Here is an 18,601-nt window from a genome sequence, read left to right as displayed (position 1 = left end):
ATGCATAACGTTAGCGGGATTTTATAAAATAAAACACAAATAAGTTGTAATTATATTAGTACAAATATTACTCTTCCGCCAAACAAAGTAGTTCCTCAGAATCAAGTGTGACTGAAACAGAGCGCAGTTCACAACCAACACAGACGCAGCAAAGACACAATGAAAATATGATTTAAGACTGGGGTGTTTATTTTATAAACCAACATTCATCTAATTCATACATTAACATTTATATTGTTGAAGTGATAATCAAATGTGCTTGGAAGCATGCTGAACTCTTTCCCCGTCAGTGTTTTTTTTTAAGTTGCCACCCAGTTTTAGTTTAATGCCTTGCAGAAAAATTATCTTCTTTAAATAAACATAAAATATCAAATGAAAGAACAGACCATCCGCTTAAAAAAAAACACACATTTTATCCTACCTTCATTTGTTCTCTTATCACCTCTCAATTTTTTTAGCTAAAAGCGGAGATAATTCAATTTTTGTGAAGAACTTATGTAAGAGATCAGATTCAAAGCCATCAAAACTTACACGCTGTATTTTCAGTGTTGAGTGAATGCGTCAGTGTTCAAGTTGGGTAAGATCGCCATCTAGTGGATAATAGCGGACGTATGAACTTGAGTTAGAAACTCCTCAGACAAAGTTTTCTTTTTATCGACGAGATGACGCAACAATATTTATTGACAGTTATCTGGATATCGCCATTAATTAAAAATATGATTAAAGACTGTGGTGTTTATTTTCATAAATCAGTACACAGCAACAGTGGTGCAGTGATACTTATGTAATGCGGTCTGAAGCGTGGGGTTACCGGGGTAATTTAAAAACGGCTTAGTACGGGTTCCAACCAATCAGAATGAAGAACCAGAACTGGGCGTTTTATAATAAGACATTTTAAGCAGCCTAAAAAAAGGAATACGTTTTGGTGCAAATTGCTGGCACATGGATTGACATTACTTTATGCGCATCTGGCTTGTGCAATAATAAATGTGACGTCAAGATGTATTTGCGGCCGCTGTGATTGCGTGTTGTCGAAAGAACTGACGAGACTGCGTCTTTCCTCCCTAAAAATAATTAATTACCTGAATCGTTGAAATGCTGGATTAAGATCGTTTGGGGGGTCGAATCGAGATCACGATCTTTTACCGATTAATCGTGCAGCTCTCCAAGCATATGAAACAATAGGTAATTGAATTCTGGTGTCAATAAAGGGATCTTATTGTAATAATACCACCCCCCCTAATCTGCAATATCCAACCATGGCCCTGCCATTTAGTGCAGAGATCAGGTCATTTGTATATTAAAGGACACATCCAAAACATTTTTGCTCACGCCTACAAAGTAGGGCTATCACTTTTGAGAAAAATCTAATTCGAACGGATATCGAATATCATGTAATGTATCCGAATATATTCGAATATCTAGATGCCCCCCTCGCATTAAAAAAAACAAAACATTTGATATTTGAGATGAAATTAAACTTACCGCTGAGTTAAGCAGATCTCACTTGACTCTTTCGTCTATGTGACGCGCGACAGTCGGCACAGCTAATTTCATAATGCGAACGTATTACCACAAGCTTTTTATTCTGCTATTTAACACTATAAACAATAATATACCATTTTATATACAAACTATAATTCTATCTTGACATGCACATTAGGTTAATGTTGGTCCAATTTGATTTCCCCTCTTGCGCACAGTTGCCGTCATCAGTCTCACTCTCAGCCTCCTTCCTATTACGAGGTGTTACTGTAAAAAATGCACTACAGATGGCATTTTTAAAACCGGATGGTTTATTTATAGTTCGAATACGGATATTTCACGACATGTTCGAATGCCTATTCGAATATCGAATAAAAAGTGTCAGCCCTACTACAAAGTGGCAAATTGAACATGCACACAGATAATATCATATTAATATAATATTTATTAAATTATCTGTGTAATATTTTGAGCTAGAACTTTACATAGATACTCTGAGGACACCAAAGATTTATTTTACATCTTAAAAAAGTCTTGTGAAATGTCCCCTTATATACATACTAGTCAACGTTTGAAGTGGATCAAAAAAGTTCATCAAGTTGCCCTAAAACAAAATCGGGTTTGTGTATTGGTTTTAAGGCAACTTTTATGAATTGTTTTGATCCATTTCAAATGTTGACTAGTGTATATCAGTGCCATTGTTTTGTCTCAAGATGCACACCTGTAGTGTTTTCTGTAAGTGTTTTATTTGTTAAAACTACTTAAATGTCCTAATATAACCAAGGCCTAGTCCTGGATTAATCTAAACCCAGTCTGAGAAACTGATCCTTAAAGTTTGTGTAGAATCAACTCTTCATGGCCATTTAAAACCTCCCATTGTTTTTTAAGGTTAAATAACCATCACAAATACTTTATTTAAAAGATTGTTGAATAATTTATCCCAAATATTGCTAAATTTACCACAGCAAAGCATTGCTACTATGACATGTTGTTGTTCAATAGTGTAGATTAGGTTTTAAAACACAAGCCCTGAGTATAAACTAGGGCTGTCATGATTTCAGACTTTCACAAGATGATTGTCCTGGCCAAAACAACCCGCAATAGTAAAAGTATTGCAATATTGCAATATCTATTGCATTGTTTACATAAGTAAATAATTAAATAAAGGATGATACTTACTATTAGTTAAAAACATATTTATTCATTTTATGGTGAGTGAATTATACTCACCAAGAGTAAGGAATCAGAAATGTAATGCCTTTAATGCAAAATTTGTAATGGCTACTAAATTATTAATGGTATTATATGTGTAGTGTAATTGTTGTTGTTGTTTACGATTATTGACAATGTTACACCATTATTGTACACCTAAGTAACAGTGATTTTACTATTGTGAACCCAAGTAATTCATGTTAACTAGGAACGGCTAACTATTTTATAATCACTCTGTAGATGTTTGTTTTCATAAATGCACAAAGTCTGAATAATAATGATGATACTGGTGCTACATCTGGGGCCCGTTTCAGAAGGAAGGTTAATTGAAAACTCTGAGTATGTTAACCCTGAAATGAGTGAAACTCTGAGTTTTCTGTTTCAGAATGGGAGGTATGCCAAATCTGAGACAGCGGGGTATGTCAAGCCTGTTTCAGAAGGAGAGATAACTTATAACCCAGAGTCTGTTTCCAGGGTTACTTACTCTCTGACCTAACCTGGTCAGAAGCAGGTTTTATTCTGTAAACTCTTTCTTGCGATCCCCTGTTTAGCAGTAACATTTTTTAAATATCTCATTAGTTTATTCAGTACATTCATTCATTTAAGTTTCATCAGATTGGCAGTTTTAACATACTATTTTAAATATTTAGTACACTAAAATTTAAAACAGGCAATTTAAATGACTTGGAAAGCTAATTTGATCAATTTAGGTGCATGCATAGACTGTCTAAGTGATTAAAATGTCAAGATGACATTGCATTTATTTGTAGGAAGTTAACATTGCATTTATGTCATGAGAGGATATTGAGGCCCCAAGTGGATTTTTGTCATATCCACGTGCATTTATTTGAGTGGTATAATTTTCTTTGCATTCATATAAGATATGGCCTTTATGGTCGTGCTCTTATATCCAAACAGTTGCCTTTACATTTCTTAAGAATTCACTCATCAAAACCGCTGGTCTAGTGGGTAGTGTTGTGCACAACGTTGAAATACTTTTGGTGATTTTGAATACCGGCTTGGTATTTAAAATTAATGGAAAACATTTATGAAGTCTGTGGTCTTTTATGCCAAAGTCTTATGCATACTTTCGTTTTTAGCTGCTTTAATGTTCTTTTTGACCATGGGATTGCATCTGCATGAAAATGAAAATAAGGTTCAAACTAATTTTATTTACCTCAGTGATGAAAAATTAAAGGTATGCAATGCATTGACTCGAGCAGGAATTATTTTGAATATATGCTTGTAGTTGCTGTTGCAGCAGCACTTCCAGTTTTACTAGTGAAAAGTATCCGGACCTTTATTTCATGTGGTGTTGCCATGGTGAATCGTAATATCGAAGCTCCATTGATGATGGCTTTTCATAGTGGCTGTGCACGTGCTTAACTCAGACTCAGCCTACTTAAGAGTCGATTGAACCAACCTACTTCAGCTGTTCTGTAACCAAAAACTCATCTTTCCCATCTCACATTAAATAAACTCAAAGTTCAAGTTTTAACTCAGTGTTGGTTGCATTTCCATACAGAAATGGGCTTCTGGTATGCTGTCATTATTTTAATGAATAAACTTTACATGCTGTGCCTGTCGTCTTCTCATAATAGCATATTCAAAGTGCTTTCAACCTCAGAGCGAACCGATAGCCGGATAGAAAGTTAAAACGCCAAGGCTAAAAGCTTGGAGTTTTGGGACTAACTCACATGATTAACACAAATGGCACATATCGCATGATCTAACACGACATCCGTCCGTGGTGCAGTCCCACACCAATCTCTCATTTGACAGTGAAAAACTCAAGCTGGATCAGACTCTCAATAAGTACACTTGAAGGCTGTCAAACTCGTAACGTGGGCAAGAGATGAGAGAGATAAATGTAAGCCCGAGTGCAAATATACAGCGATGCCCTCTGGCCATGCCTCCCATGTTGTCATGGAAACAATAGCAGTGAGTTTGGATTCTGAAGGCAAGGCCTGCAGGCACTATTATAACCGAGAGCAGCGTTCGGCTCTAAGCGGAGACAAGAGATGACAGAACCTCTGAAACAAAGGAAGAGATTAACAGAAGACAAAAAATAATCAAAGATAACTCGGAGGGAAAAAGATTTGCATTCATTAATCGCTTATTATTATGGCCCACATTGTGTTGGTCACGTGACCGAGAGCCCTATTTTAACAATCTAAGCGCATTGTCCAAAGGGCACGGCGCACGGTCTAAACAGGCGTGTCCAATGCCACTTTTGCTAATTTAATGACTGGAAAAATGGTTTGTGCGCCTAGAGCACAGTCTAAAAGGGTTGTTCATATTTTCCTAATGAGTATGGGTGTGTTTGGGCGTAACGTGCAATAAACCGATGAGAGTCTCAGCTCTCATCCCCTTTAAAAGCCAGTTACGCTGGTGCTATGTCTAATCCCTGTTTAGATGACGGACTTTGTTTTCATTTTTAGTGAAATTAAATTTTTTTTGGATTAAAACCTTTAAAAGCCTTTTTCTTTCAGTCATAGAAGTACAAATAGCAGGCTTTTAATTGCTGTAAATGTATTGATATCCTACATAATCATTATAATCTCATAAAATAATTTGCAAATATACAAGAAAAGGTTTTTACTACAAACAAGAGAATTTAAAAATGCGAGAGCTGAAGCATTTCAATACTAGAACAACGCATTACTTTTAAAAAGCATTACTTAATGTTTCTCATCTCACCATATCCACAGGTACAGAGTCATCATGTACAATAAATCTGTGGTATACCATTTAAAAAAACATTTAAAAACAGATGGATTTGTTTAAAGCAAAGCATTTATTTACTTTCCAGGCTGCAGGTGAAGCAGTTTTTTTTTGTCTTCTAACGTCTCATAATCGGTCCTCATTTATGTCCAAGAGACTCAATAATAATCTTTTACATTCATTCCTTTAATCTTTCATATTCAAAAGCGTTTTTGTGCTGCTGCGCATTCATGTGTGTGATAAGCAAACCCGCCTTGTCGTCCCGTTTATAGGCGCATATTTCTAACACGCTCATTAAAGCAACACCAAAGAGTTTTTTTACTTTTTCCAAAAAAGTTTCAGTCGTTCATCCACTGGAAACAGGGTGAACGGCACTTTCACATTCGCTTTGCAGCCCTCTATCGGCCAAAACCGCACTAAAGAAGTTTCCAACCGTTGGGTCGCGGTCCTGTAGTTCGAGTAAAAACTACAAAAACTTGCTTTACGGCAGACCTGCAATCCAATCAGAGCCAGCAATGCTGCAGTATTTACCACAGTGGTAATGGACAATTCCACTTTTAACCTGTAGGGGGAGCAAAACAAAAACAATATTGCGCCATAGACTTTAGACCAGGTTTTAGTTGGTCAATGGCGTAGTCAATTTTAGTTGCCTCAAAATAGCAACGCGCCAACAATGCGCCTGAACACACCTTGTTTTCAGACCAGAACACCCATGGGCGCAAAATTGGGCGCAAATGCATTTGCTATTTAAACAACGTAGCGCAAAACGTGAAAATTATAATTGTGCCGGGTGTATGATAGAGCCCTACGAGTCAAGTAGGCCACTCATTATTGGTCCTTTGTACGTTTATTACATTTATGCATTTGTCAGATGCTATTATCCTTTTTGCGGGCAAAGCATTGCTTTACCACTAAGCTACTGTATCTGCACTGTAACCACAATGTTTATGGGATAAAACCTGATTCATGTGGCTTGTTACTTTTCTGAACCTATTCATGATACAACAGACACCTAGCAACCATCCCAAAGACCCTTATAGCAACCATACAGCAATGCACTAACAACCACTCATCTTAGCAATCGCATAGCAATGCCCTAACAATATCCAGAACATGCTGACATTATGCCTGTATATGTTTTAGTTCAAAAAACATAACGTACATTACTCTTTATGTAGGAAAAATATGCCTCTGCTATTATTTTTCTCCAATGTTGGCCTAATTGGTTTGATCTAATTTAAAAAGCGCATTACCCGGTCACTTATCGATTCTGCATCCCTATTAACATTTCCTTTCAGGCTGCAGATTTGGTCTCATTAGCAGCTAAAATTATGAGATGGGTCTCTAACCAGACTGATCCACCATTAGGGAGGCAAATAAGCATGTAAACAGATGTTAAATTTACAGTTTATATTACAGTACCCTCCGTTGAGCAGAGCCTTCCTATCTAATACAGTGCGCATTTTAAGTACTCTTCTGCTATGAAGGCACAACGGTGCCTACACAATCCCGCTCAGGGCCGTAATAGTGAATGAACAGCAATCTCTGTGTTACATACCGCTCTGTAGATATTAAATCCTCGAGCTGATCTCCGACAGAGCACACAAAGTACCGACTGTCCATTACTGGATTCACAACCAATAAAAAAGAGCCTATCAGCTTGCCAATACTATGTAGCCTTTGTAAAGCTCATCCAAAGCATGCAGCTAAAGTAATGTGACATTTATATTGTAAAGCAGTCTCGTGTAGGGTGTGGAGATTTGTGCAGGTTGTTCTGGACTATAAATGTTCACCCAGACCGGGGTTTTGTTGCTGTCATTTATGGTCAGAGATATCTAAACACTACCACATCTGACATTTTCTTGATTCAATTATAGTGCAAAGCAATATGTTGCCTGCTTTTTGCAAACTGTCTGTCTCTCCATCTATTTGTCTGTCTATATATCTGTCTGTCTGTCTTTCAATATATCTACCTTTCTGTTGGTCTCTTTATACATCTGTCTATTTGTATGTTTACACAGCCATACATCCATTAATCTACTATCTATTTGTCTTTCAGTTTATCTTCCCATCTGCCTCTCTATCTTTATATCTATTCCTCCGTCTGTCTGTCTACATCTACGTCCGTCTTCTATATCTGTCCGCCTGTCTGTCTTCTAATTTATCTACATATCTGTCTGTCTTTCTATCTATCTGTCAATTTGTCTATCCCTCTGTATCTATCCATGCGTCAGTCAATACCTTTGTACAGTATTTCTCTCTGTCTTTTATATGTCTGTCAATTAACCCATCTGTCTGTCTGTCTTTCAGTTTATCTACCTATCTGCCTGTCTCTCTTTCAATTGATCTACCTTTCTGTCTGTCAGTCTATCTTTTAATTTATCTACCTGTCTGTCTCTCTATCCATCTGTCCATTCGTCCATCCTTCTGTATGTTTGTCTACACATCCGTCCGTACATCCATTTATCCACCTGTCTGTCTGTCTTTACATTTATCTGTCTGTCTTTCAGTTTAACTACCTATCTATCAGTCTTTCTTTTAATTAATCAAGTTATCTTTCTGTTTCTCTCTTTATCTATCAGTCAATTTATCTATCCCTCTGTATGTCTATCTGTCTGTCTACAGCATATTTCCTTCTGTCTGTATCTTTGTCTATATCTACAGTATATCTGTCTGTCCATCCATCTGTCCATACATCCATTTACTCACCTGTCTGTCTGTCTGTCTGTCTGTCTTTACATTTATCTGTCTGTCTTTCAGTTTAACTATCTATCTATCTGTCTTTAAGTTTATCTTTCTATCTGCCTCTCTATCTTTCTATCTATTCTCCTGTCTGTCTGTCTGTCTGTCTGTCTACATCTACATTCATCTTATATATCTGTCAGCCTGTCTGTGTTTCAATTTATCAATCCATCTGTCTCTCTCTCTCCATCTGTTGTTCCACTCGTTTGTCTGTCCATCTGTGTATATCTGTCCCTATATCTATCTGTCTGTCTTTCAATATATCTGTCAGTTTACCCATCTGTCTGTCTTTCTGTCTTTCAATTTATCTACCTACCTATCTCTCTGTCTGTCTTTCAGTTTATCTACCTATCTGTCTGTGTCTCTCCATCTGTCGTTCTACCTGTCTGTTTGTCTGTCCATCTGTCTATCTGTCCATATATCTTTCTGTATGTTTTTCAATATATCTGTCAATTTACCCATCTTTCTGTTTGTCTTTCAGTTTATCTACCTATCTGTCTCTCTATCCATCCGTCCATTCGTCTATCCTTCTGTATGTTTGTCTACAAAGCATCTGTCCACACATCCGTCCATACATCCATTTATCCACCTGTCTGTCTCTCTGTACATTTATCTGTCTGTCTTTCAGTTTAACTACCTATCTACCTGTCTTTCTTTTAATTGATTAAGTTATCTTTCTGTCTCTCTTTTTATCTATCTGTCCATTTGTATATCACTCTTTATGTCTCTCTGTCTGTCTACAGCATATTTCCTTCTGTCTGTCCCTACATTTATCCACCTGTCATCTGTCCGTCTGTCTATCTATCTATCTATCTATCTATCTATACATTTTTATTTCTGACTGTCTTCTATATCTGTCTGCCTCTCTGTACATCTGTCCATTTGTCTATATATATACAGTCTGTCTGTCTGTCTGTCTTTCAATTTATCTACATATCTCTCTGTCTTTCTATCTATCTGTCAATTTGTCTATCCCTCTGTATCTATTCATCCGTCAGTAACTACCTTTGTATTTCTCTCTGTCTTTTATATATCTATCAATTTACCGATCTGTCTGTCTGTCTTTCAGTTAATCTACTTTTCTGTCTGTCTTTCAGTTTATCTTCCTATCTGCCTGTCTCTCTTTCAATGTATCTACCTTTCTGTCTGTCAGTCTGTCTTTCAATTTATCTACCTTTCTGTCTCTCTATCCATACATCTGTCCATCCTTCTGTATGTCTGTCTACACAGCATATATCTGTCTATCCATCCGTCCATACATCCATTTACTCACCTGTCTGTCTGTTTTTACATTTATCTGTCTGTTATTCAGTTTAACTACCTATCTATCAGGCTTTCTTTTAATTGATCAAGTTATCTTTCTGTCTCTCTCTTTATAGATCAGTCCATTTGTCTATACCTCTGTATGTCTATCTGTCTGTCTACAGCATATTTCCTTCTGTCTGTCTGTCTATTTATCCGCCTGTCTATCTATCTATCTATCTATCTATCTATCTATCTATCTATCTATCTATCTATCTATCTATCTATCTATCTATCTATCTATCTATCTATCTATCTATACATTTGTATTTCTGATGTTCTTCTATATCTGTCTGCCTCTCTGTCTTATCTACCTATCTGTCTGTCTCTCTATCCATCTGTCAATTTGTCTATATCTACAGTCTGTCTGTCTTTCAATTTATCTACCTATCTGTCTGTCTTCTATCTATTTGTCACTTTGTCTCTCCCTGCGTATCTGTCTATCCTTCAGTCAATACTTTTGTATTTCTCTCTGTCTTTCTATATATCTGTCTACCTGTCTGTCTTTCAGTTTATCTACCTGTCTGTGTTTATATTTATTTGTCCATCCCTTTGTCTGTCTGTCTGTATACAGTATGTCTGTCTGTTATCCATCCACCTATTTTTCTGTCTATCTGCCATCCACTCTGTCTCTCTGTCCACAGTATTTATCTGTCTTCTCATTTATCTATCTATCTGTCTGTCTGTCTGTCTGTCTGTCTGTATATCCCTCCATACATCTATTATTCCATCTGTCTGTCTACAGTATCTGACTGTCCGTCCATATGTCCATTACACTGTCTGTCTGTCTACATAGTATCTATCTGTCAATCCATGCATCTGTCTATTGATCTATCTATTTGTCTGTCTTGTTTCAGTCTATCCATCATTCTATCTATCATTTTTCTCAGCAGTTCTTCTAGAGAACCTGTTATGAATTCAGATCAGGACGTCCCACAGTGTTAACACACCGTGAAGACACTAAATATTAAATTCAGTAGACGTTCTCGCTACCTTTAAGGATTTCATCTGGTGGAATAACCCCAGAACCTAGACGTGCATGTAAGAGAGTGCCATACCTGAGAGAACATCACCTTTTCAACACTTTATTTTACATTTCCTAGTGTTTGCGAGGCAACACGCATAGCATAAGAAACCTCTAAAAGCAAGACTCATTCAAAATTTTCAATTTTCCCTCAGTTCTCCTGTCCTTTGTGATTTCCATTCTCTTTCTCCAGTAGCCGGAGAATAGCGTCTGAGTGCAGGACAGTGGGATTGAATGGGCTGCCATTTCTATGCTGATGTTTATCATCTCCTTTCTCTTTCATGCCAACCGATAAAAAGGCTTATGTGGGTCATGTTGCATTAATCCAGCACGCTGTCCACTCAAATACTCTCTAAATTAGGCAACGGGCATAAAATATTCACATTTGCTCACGGTCCATCATTCAGTGACACATTTAAGCGAGAACTGCGCGAATGTATCACATCAAAGCTGAAATGAAGCGATTCATTTTTATCTGCTCTCACAAAGCCCTATTGTCAAGACAATAATTTTTCAGTGCGCTTTAATGTGGCAGAACCGCCTTTTGCTTTTGAAAAATGAGATGCCGTTTCTTATGTAAAGTTTGGAGCGCTATTCATACCGAGAAATCAAATCTGTGGTGCTATAAATCCTTCGCGCTTTTATGATCTCTAATAATATATTTGTTCCTGATCCGGACCTCCAATCTACAATTCCAAAAGGTCTCATCCTTCACGTTTAGATCGCATTGATCTGGACCTCCAGTACATTTTTTAGTGCCAATCTTTTTTTACAAGGGTTCTGTTCCAAAACCTAGGGATGCCTTTGCCATCTCCCCTCACAAGTGAGCGATTTCTCGACTCTATATACAGGCAGTAACTCATATGTCACACCCTCTTATAATTTTTCTTAGTCGCTTTGGAGCATTTCTTCAATTTTTTGAAACACTTTGTTCAATCTCTGCATCATCTAGTCAGTTGTGCACAACATAAAATGAAATGATTATTGTTGTGGACAAATTGTAAATGCTTTGGTAGATTTATGCAGTTGACTATTAACAGTTATAATATACAGACTAACAAAGTGCAGCCTTGTTTATTTAAAATCATTATCAAAACTGTAGTCACATCAGAAAATACTGACACATGTAATTGGGTAGTCTCGTTATATTGAAAACATTTTTACTATTTTGTTCATAAACAATGACGCAAGGACTTGCCATTTTGATGGCACTGATATAATCACTAATGTAAAAATACTTTTGAGAGATGAACTAAGGATAATGAACACGTTACAGGCTTTTGCAGGTATTTCATAATGTTGTGCTGTTGGACTGTTGTCAAACTGTTAACCCTTGGGTTGAAGTCAAAAACCAACGTCTGACTCAGGTCAAGCTTTAATGTCAGGTTGACGTAGTAAATTAACAACAGTCTAACGTCAAGCTGTATCGCCTGGTTGACTTCAAAAAACAACGTCGGACCAGCGTCAACTAAGATGGTACGTCATGTTGATGTAGTAAATTAATGGCCTTCTGACGTCAAGCTGTTAGGTCAAGTTGACGTCAAAAACCATCGTCAGACTGACGTCTAGCTGAAATTTCGTGTTGATGTAGTAAATTAAAGATGTTCTGACGTCAAGCTGTTATCTCAGGTTAATGTAAAAAAACTATGTTGGACTGATATCAAGCTCTAACGTCATGTTGACGTAGTAAATGCCGGTTTGACGTCAAGCTGTAATGTTTGGTTGACGTCAAAAACCAAAGTCAGACTTTTGTTAAGCTGTAAAGTCGGGTTGAAGTAGTAAATTAACAACAGTCTGACATCAAGCTGTAACATCAGGTTGACATAAAAACCATTGTCAGACTGATGTCAAGCTGAAATGTCGTGTTGATGTAGTAAATTAAAGATGTTCTGACATCAAGCTGTTATGTCAGGTTGACGTAAAAACCAACATTGGAATTATGTCAAGCTGTAACGTTGGGTTGACGTAGTAAATTAACAACAGTTTGACGTCAAGCTGTAATGTCTGGTTTACATCAAAAACCAATGTCGGACCAGCGTCAACTAAGCTGGTATGTCCTGTTGATGTAGTAATTTAACAACCTCCTGACGTATAGCTGTTATGTTGGGTTGACATAGGAATTTAATGATGGTCTGACGTCAAAAAACAATAGCGGCCTGACGTCAAACTGGAATGTTGTGTTGATGTAGTAAATTAAATATGTTCTGATGTGAAGCTGTTATGTCGGGTTGATGTCAAAAAACAATGTTGGACTGATGTCAAGCTGTAACGTCGGGTTGACATCAAAAACCAACTTCGGACCACCGTCAACTAAGCTGGTATGTCGTGTTGATTTAGTAAATTAACAACCTTTTGACATCAAGCTGTTACGTAGTGTTGACGTCAAAAACCATCGTCGGACTGACGTCAAGCTGGAATGTCGTGTTGACGTAGTAAATAAATGACGGTCTGACATCAAGCTGTAATGTCAGGTTGACATAAAAAAGCAACTTCGGACCAGCGTCAATTAAGCTGGTATGTCGTGTTGATGTAGTAATTAACAACCTTCTGACATTAAGCTGTTACGTCGAGTTGACGTCAAAAACCATCGTCGGACTGACCTCAAGCTGGAATGTCGTGTTGACGTAGTAAATAAATGATGGTCTGAGGTCAAGCTGTAACGTCGAGTTGACATAAAAAACCAACGTTGGACCAGCGTCAACTAAGCTGGTATGTCGGGTTGATGTAGTAAATTAACGACCTTTTGACATCAAGCTGTTACATCGAGTGTCAAGCTGTAATGTCAGGTTGACATAAAAAACCAACTTCGGACCAGCGTCAACTAAGCTGTTATGTTGTGTCAAGCTGTAACGTCGAGTTGACATAAAAAACCAACTTCGGACCAGCGTCAACTAAGCTGTTATGTTGTGTTGATGAAGTAAATTAACGACCTTCTAACGTCAAGCTGTTACGTAGTGTTGACGTCAAAAACAATTTTCGGACTGACGTCAAGCTGGAATGTCGTGTTGACGTAGTAAATAAATGACGGTCTGACGTCAAGCTGTAATGTCAGGTTGACATAAAAAAACAACTTCGGACCAGCGTCAACTAAGCTGTTATGTTGTGTTGATGTAGTAAATTAATGACCTTCTGACGTCAAGCTGTTACATCGAGTTGACATCAAAAATCATTGTCGGACTGACCTCAAGCTGGAATGTCATGTTGACGTAGTAAATAAATGATGGTCTGACGTCAAGCTGTAACCTCGAGTTGACATCAAAAACCAACTTCGGACCAGCGTCAACTAAGCTGTTATGTCGTGTTGATGTAGTAAATTAATGACCTTCTGACATCAAGCTGTTACATCGAGTTGATGTCAAAAACCATCATCAGACTGACCTCAAGCTGGAATGTCGTGTTGACATAGCAAATAAATGATGGTCTGACGTCAAGCTATAACGTCGAGTTGACATCAAAAACCAACGTTGGACCAGCGTCAACTAAGCTGGTATGTTGTGTTGATGTAGTAAATTACGTGGAGTTGACGTCAAAAAACAACTTCTGACTGACATCTATCTGTTATGTCGGATTGACGTAGTAAAATGAATGATGGTATAATGTCAAAAACCAACGGCGTCCTGACGTCAAGCTGTTATGTCAGTGTCACGATCACCACCTCTACATCATCCTTTGGACCCAACATGCCTTGCACCGCACTAATTTCTGCCACACCTGCTGCCTATTACCAGGACTATTTAAATCATGCAAACACGCACACTCAGTAAAATGCATTGTTAGCCCTGTCTACATAGCTGAGCATATCTTGTTTTCTAGTATCCTTGATTCTGACCTTTGCCTGTGAACTGTATTGCTTATTGATTGTTTTCTGCCTGCCCTGACCATTGCCTGCATCTTGACCCTGTTTGTGGATTACCTAAACTGTTCATGTTTTTTTTTTAATTCTGCTGTTTTTGTGGATTACCGTAATAAACTGCGTATGTATTTAACCCCTGCCTCAGCCTCCGTGACAGTCGGGTTGACATGAAACACCAACGTCAGACATCAGACATCAAACGTCAGTGTGCCGTCAAGCAATAATGTCTGTTTGACGTCAAAAAACTAATATTGGCCTGACGTCAAGCTGTAACTATATGTAATAAACTGAAAGTCGTTTTGGATAAAAGCCAGATGGATAAATGTTAATGTTTCTTACCTTTTTATAATCTAATCTATTTTTTCACTACAAAGAACCTTTTGTGAAACAGAAAGGTTCTTTATGGAACTATACAGCCAAAAGTGGTCCTCCTATGGCACCACATAGCACCTTTATTTTAAAAACACAGGAGACATGACTTGATGTAGTAAATTAATGACCTTCTGACGTCAAGCTGTTACATCGAGTTGACATCAAAAATCATTGTCGGACTGACCTCAAGCTGGAATGTCATGTTGACGTAGTAAATAAATGATGGTCTGACGTCAAGCTGTAACCTCGAGTTGACATCAAAAACCAACTTCGGACCAGCGTCAACTAAGCTGTTATGTCGTGTTGATGTAGTAAATTAATGACCTTCTGACATCAAGCTGTTACATCGAGTTGATGTCAAAAACCATCATCAGACTGACCTCAAGCTGGAATGTCGTGTTGACATAGCAAATAAATGATGGTCTGACGTCAAGCTATAACGTCGAGTTGACATCAAAAACCAACGTTGGACCAGCGTCAACTAAGCTGGTATGTTGTGTTGATGTAGTAAATTACGTGGAGTTGACGTCAAAAAACAACTTCTGACTGACATCTATCTGTTATGTCGGATTGACGTAGTAAAATGAATGATGGTATAATGTCAAAAACCAACGGCGTCCTGACGTCAAGCTGTTATGTCAGTGTCACGATCACCACCTCTACATCATCCTTTGGACCCAACATGCCTTGCACCGCACTAATTTCTGCCACACCTGCTGCCTATTACCAGGACTATTTAAATCATGCAAACACGCACACTCAGTAAAATGCATTGTTAGCCCTGTCTACATAGCTGAGCATATCTTGTTTTCTAGTATCCTTGATTCTGACCTTTGCCTGTGAACTGTATTGCTTATTGATTGTTTTCTGCCTGCCCTGACCATTGCCTGCATCTTGACCCTGTTTGTGGATTACCTAAACTGTTCATGTTTTTTTTTTAATTCTGCTGTTTTTGTGGATTACCGTAATAAACTGCGTATGTATTTAACCCCTGCCTCAGCCTCCGTGACAGTCGGGTTGACATGAAACACCAACGTCAGACATCAGACATCAAACGTCAGTGTGCCGTCAAGCAATAATGTCTGTTTGACGTCAAAAAACTAATATTGGCCTGACGTCAAGCTGTAACTATATGTAATAAACTGAAAGTCGTTTTGGATAAAAGCCAGATGGATAAATGTTAATGTTTCTTACCTTTTTATAATCTAATCTATTTTTTCACTACAAAGAACCTTTTGTGAAACAGAAAGGTTCTTTATGGAACTATACAGCCAAAAGTGGTCCTCCTATGGCACCACATAGCACCTTTATTTTAAAAACACAGGAGACATGACTTGATGTAGTAAATTAATGACCTTCTGACGTCAAGCTGTTACATCGAGTTGACATCAAAAATCATTGTCGGACTGACCTCAAGCTGGAATGTCATGTTGACGTAGTAAATAAATGATGGTCTGACGTCAAGCTGTAACCTCGAGTTGACATCAAAAACCAACTTCGGACCAGCGTCAACTAAGCTGTTATGTCGTGTTGATGTAGTAAATTAATGACCTTCTGACATCAAGCTGTTACATCGAGTTGATGTCAAAAACCATCATCAGACTGACCTCAAGCTGGAATGTCGTGTTGACATAGCAAATAAATGATGGTCTGACGTCAAGCTATAACGTCGAGTTGACATCAAAAACCAACGTTGGACCAGCGTCAACTAAGCTGGTATGTTGTGTTGATGTAGTAAATTACGTGGAGTTGACGTCAAAAAACAACTTCTGACTGACATCTATCTGTTATGTCGGATTGATGTAGTAAAATGAATGATGGTATAATGTCAAAAACCAACGGCGTCCTGACGTCAAGCTGTTATGTCAGTGTCACGATCACCACCTCTACATCATCCTTTGGACCCAACATGCCTTGCACCGCACTAATTTCTGCCACACCTGCTGCCTATTACCAGGACTATTTAAATCATGCAAACACGCACACTCAGTAAAATGCATTGTTAGCCCTGTCTACATAGCTGAGCATATCTTGTTTTCTAGTATCCTTGATTCTGACCTTTGCCTGTGAACTGTATTGCTTATTGATTGTTTTCTGCCTGCCCTGACCATTGCCTGCATCTTGACCCTGTTTGTGGATTACCTAAACTGTTCATGTTTTTTTTTTAATTCTGCTGTTTTTGTGGATTACCGTAATAAACTGCGTATGTATTTAACCCCTGCCTCAGCCTCCGTGACAGTCGGGTTGACATGAAACACCAACGTCAGACATCAGACATCAAACGTCAGTGTGCCGTCAAGCAATAATGTCTGTTTGACGTCAAAAAACTAATATTGGCCTGACGTCAAGCTGTAACTATATGTAATAACCTGAAAGTCGTTTTGGATAAAAGCCAGATGGATAAATGTTAATGTTTCTTACCTTTTTATAATCTAATCTATTTTTTCACTACAAAGAACCTTTTGTGAAACAGAAAGGTTCTTTATGGAACTATACAGCCAAAAGTGGTCCTCCTATGGCACCACATAGCACCTTTATTTTAAAAACACAGGAGACATGACTTGCTTCATTTCAGTCGTGTTTGCAGTCATACAGGCATGAAAAAACATGAGGGTGAGTAAATAATGACATAATTTGAATTTTTCAGTGAACTATTTTAAAATGCTGCCTACATTAAAATGCAGCACACTACGTTTTGGAACAGAGCCTAGGATGTACATCTGGTCTAGTTACGCATAAATCAAAGTCACAGTATCTTTGTTTATACTCAACATAATCCATGTCTTGATGAATAGCTATGGTTGGGAAGAAGAGCAAGCCGAGGTTTTGATCTTCGATCCTGGGAGGGACTGTAGTGTTTTGGGCAGTATATGGAGTTATTTTTTAAATAGTATAGTCCCTCAAACAGACAGAAGAGGCCTGAGGCGGCTAGCAAGTGTGCTTCACATCTCATGTTTAATTAACCAGAGCCCACCACAGATCCCTCCTAAGAGACTCTTCTGTTGGGGCCTGAGAGGACCGATCGAGCTCCATCCATCCATGCTGCGTCTCCTTATTTTAACTCTCTGCTTATTTCCCGTTTCTGCACCGCAGGATTCAATTTTCCGATCCACTTAAGCGTGAATCTGGTGCGTTACAGATTCGATTAGCTCACACGTGCATGTGTTCTTTAACAACGAAACATTCTGTCTTTCTCTTTCCTCTTGGACGATTATTCTTTAACTGTAATTAAACTGGCTTAACTGTAATCCATCTCTTCCCTTCTTTTTCCTCTTTCTAGTTTCTCTGCCTCTTTCCCATCATTGCCTGAGATGAATTCTCGACAGCTGTCTGTGGTGTGGGCGCTCACTTTAGCCCAGCTGTGTGTGTTTTCTTTGGCTTGTCCTTCTGGGTGCCGCTGCTATAGTTTGACTGTAGAATGCGGATCCATTGGACTGAAAGAAATCCCACAAGGCGTCGCTTACGGCACACAGGTGTGTGGTTAACATTATTTCTGACTTTGGTGATGTATTTGTTTGAGATCATGAAATAAAAATGACATTTTTGTGGCTTAAAATAACCAGCATTTTGGGTTGAAACAACACAGCATCCTTGAGCTAAATTATTTATTTGAAGTACCCCCTGAGATTTTAAGGATATAGTTCAATAATTGAAGAGCACATTTGCATGTATTTCTAATCTGTTTTAAAGTTTTTATCAGTAGTGTTATTGTTATTATTACCTGTTATTGGACCTAATATCTTAATTTAATAATCGGTTCATAATGGTCACATAAACATGCAGACATGGGACAGGGGTTTTATGGGTATAGGGACTGCTCAGCTGCTCACAGTCCTTGTTCACGACCTTTCAGTGCACATTATAAATAAAAAATTAAACAAAGACTG

At 38.0% G+C, this 18,601-nt stretch overlaps 1 protein-coding gene across 1 annotated transcript in view; it reads left to right on the top strand.

The window, feature by feature from the left end:
- lrrc24 (leucine rich repeat containing 24) overlaps positions 1–18,601 on the top strand; it is a 46,760-nt gene that overhangs the window by 5,901 nt on the left and 22,258 nt on the right. Inside the window, exon 2 of the mRNA XM_065276709.1 lies at positions 17,995–18,187. Within this exon, the coding sequence (XP_065132781.1) occupies positions 18,026–18,187 (162 nt within the window). The 5' untranslated portion in view covers positions 17,995–18,025. The remainder of the gene's footprint in view (positions 1–17,994; positions 18,188–18,601) is intronic.

The sequence above is a fragment of the Paramisgurnus dabryanus genome, chromosome 6, assembly GCF_030506205.2.
Source record: "Paramisgurnus dabryanus chromosome 6, PD_genome_1.1, whole genome shotgun sequence".
Lineage (NCBI taxonomy): Eukaryota > Metazoa > Chordata > Actinopteri > Cypriniformes > Cobitidae > Paramisgurnus > Paramisgurnus dabryanus.
Note: the sequence above shows the minus strand (reverse complement) of the source record. Positions and strands in the feature narration are given on the sequence as shown.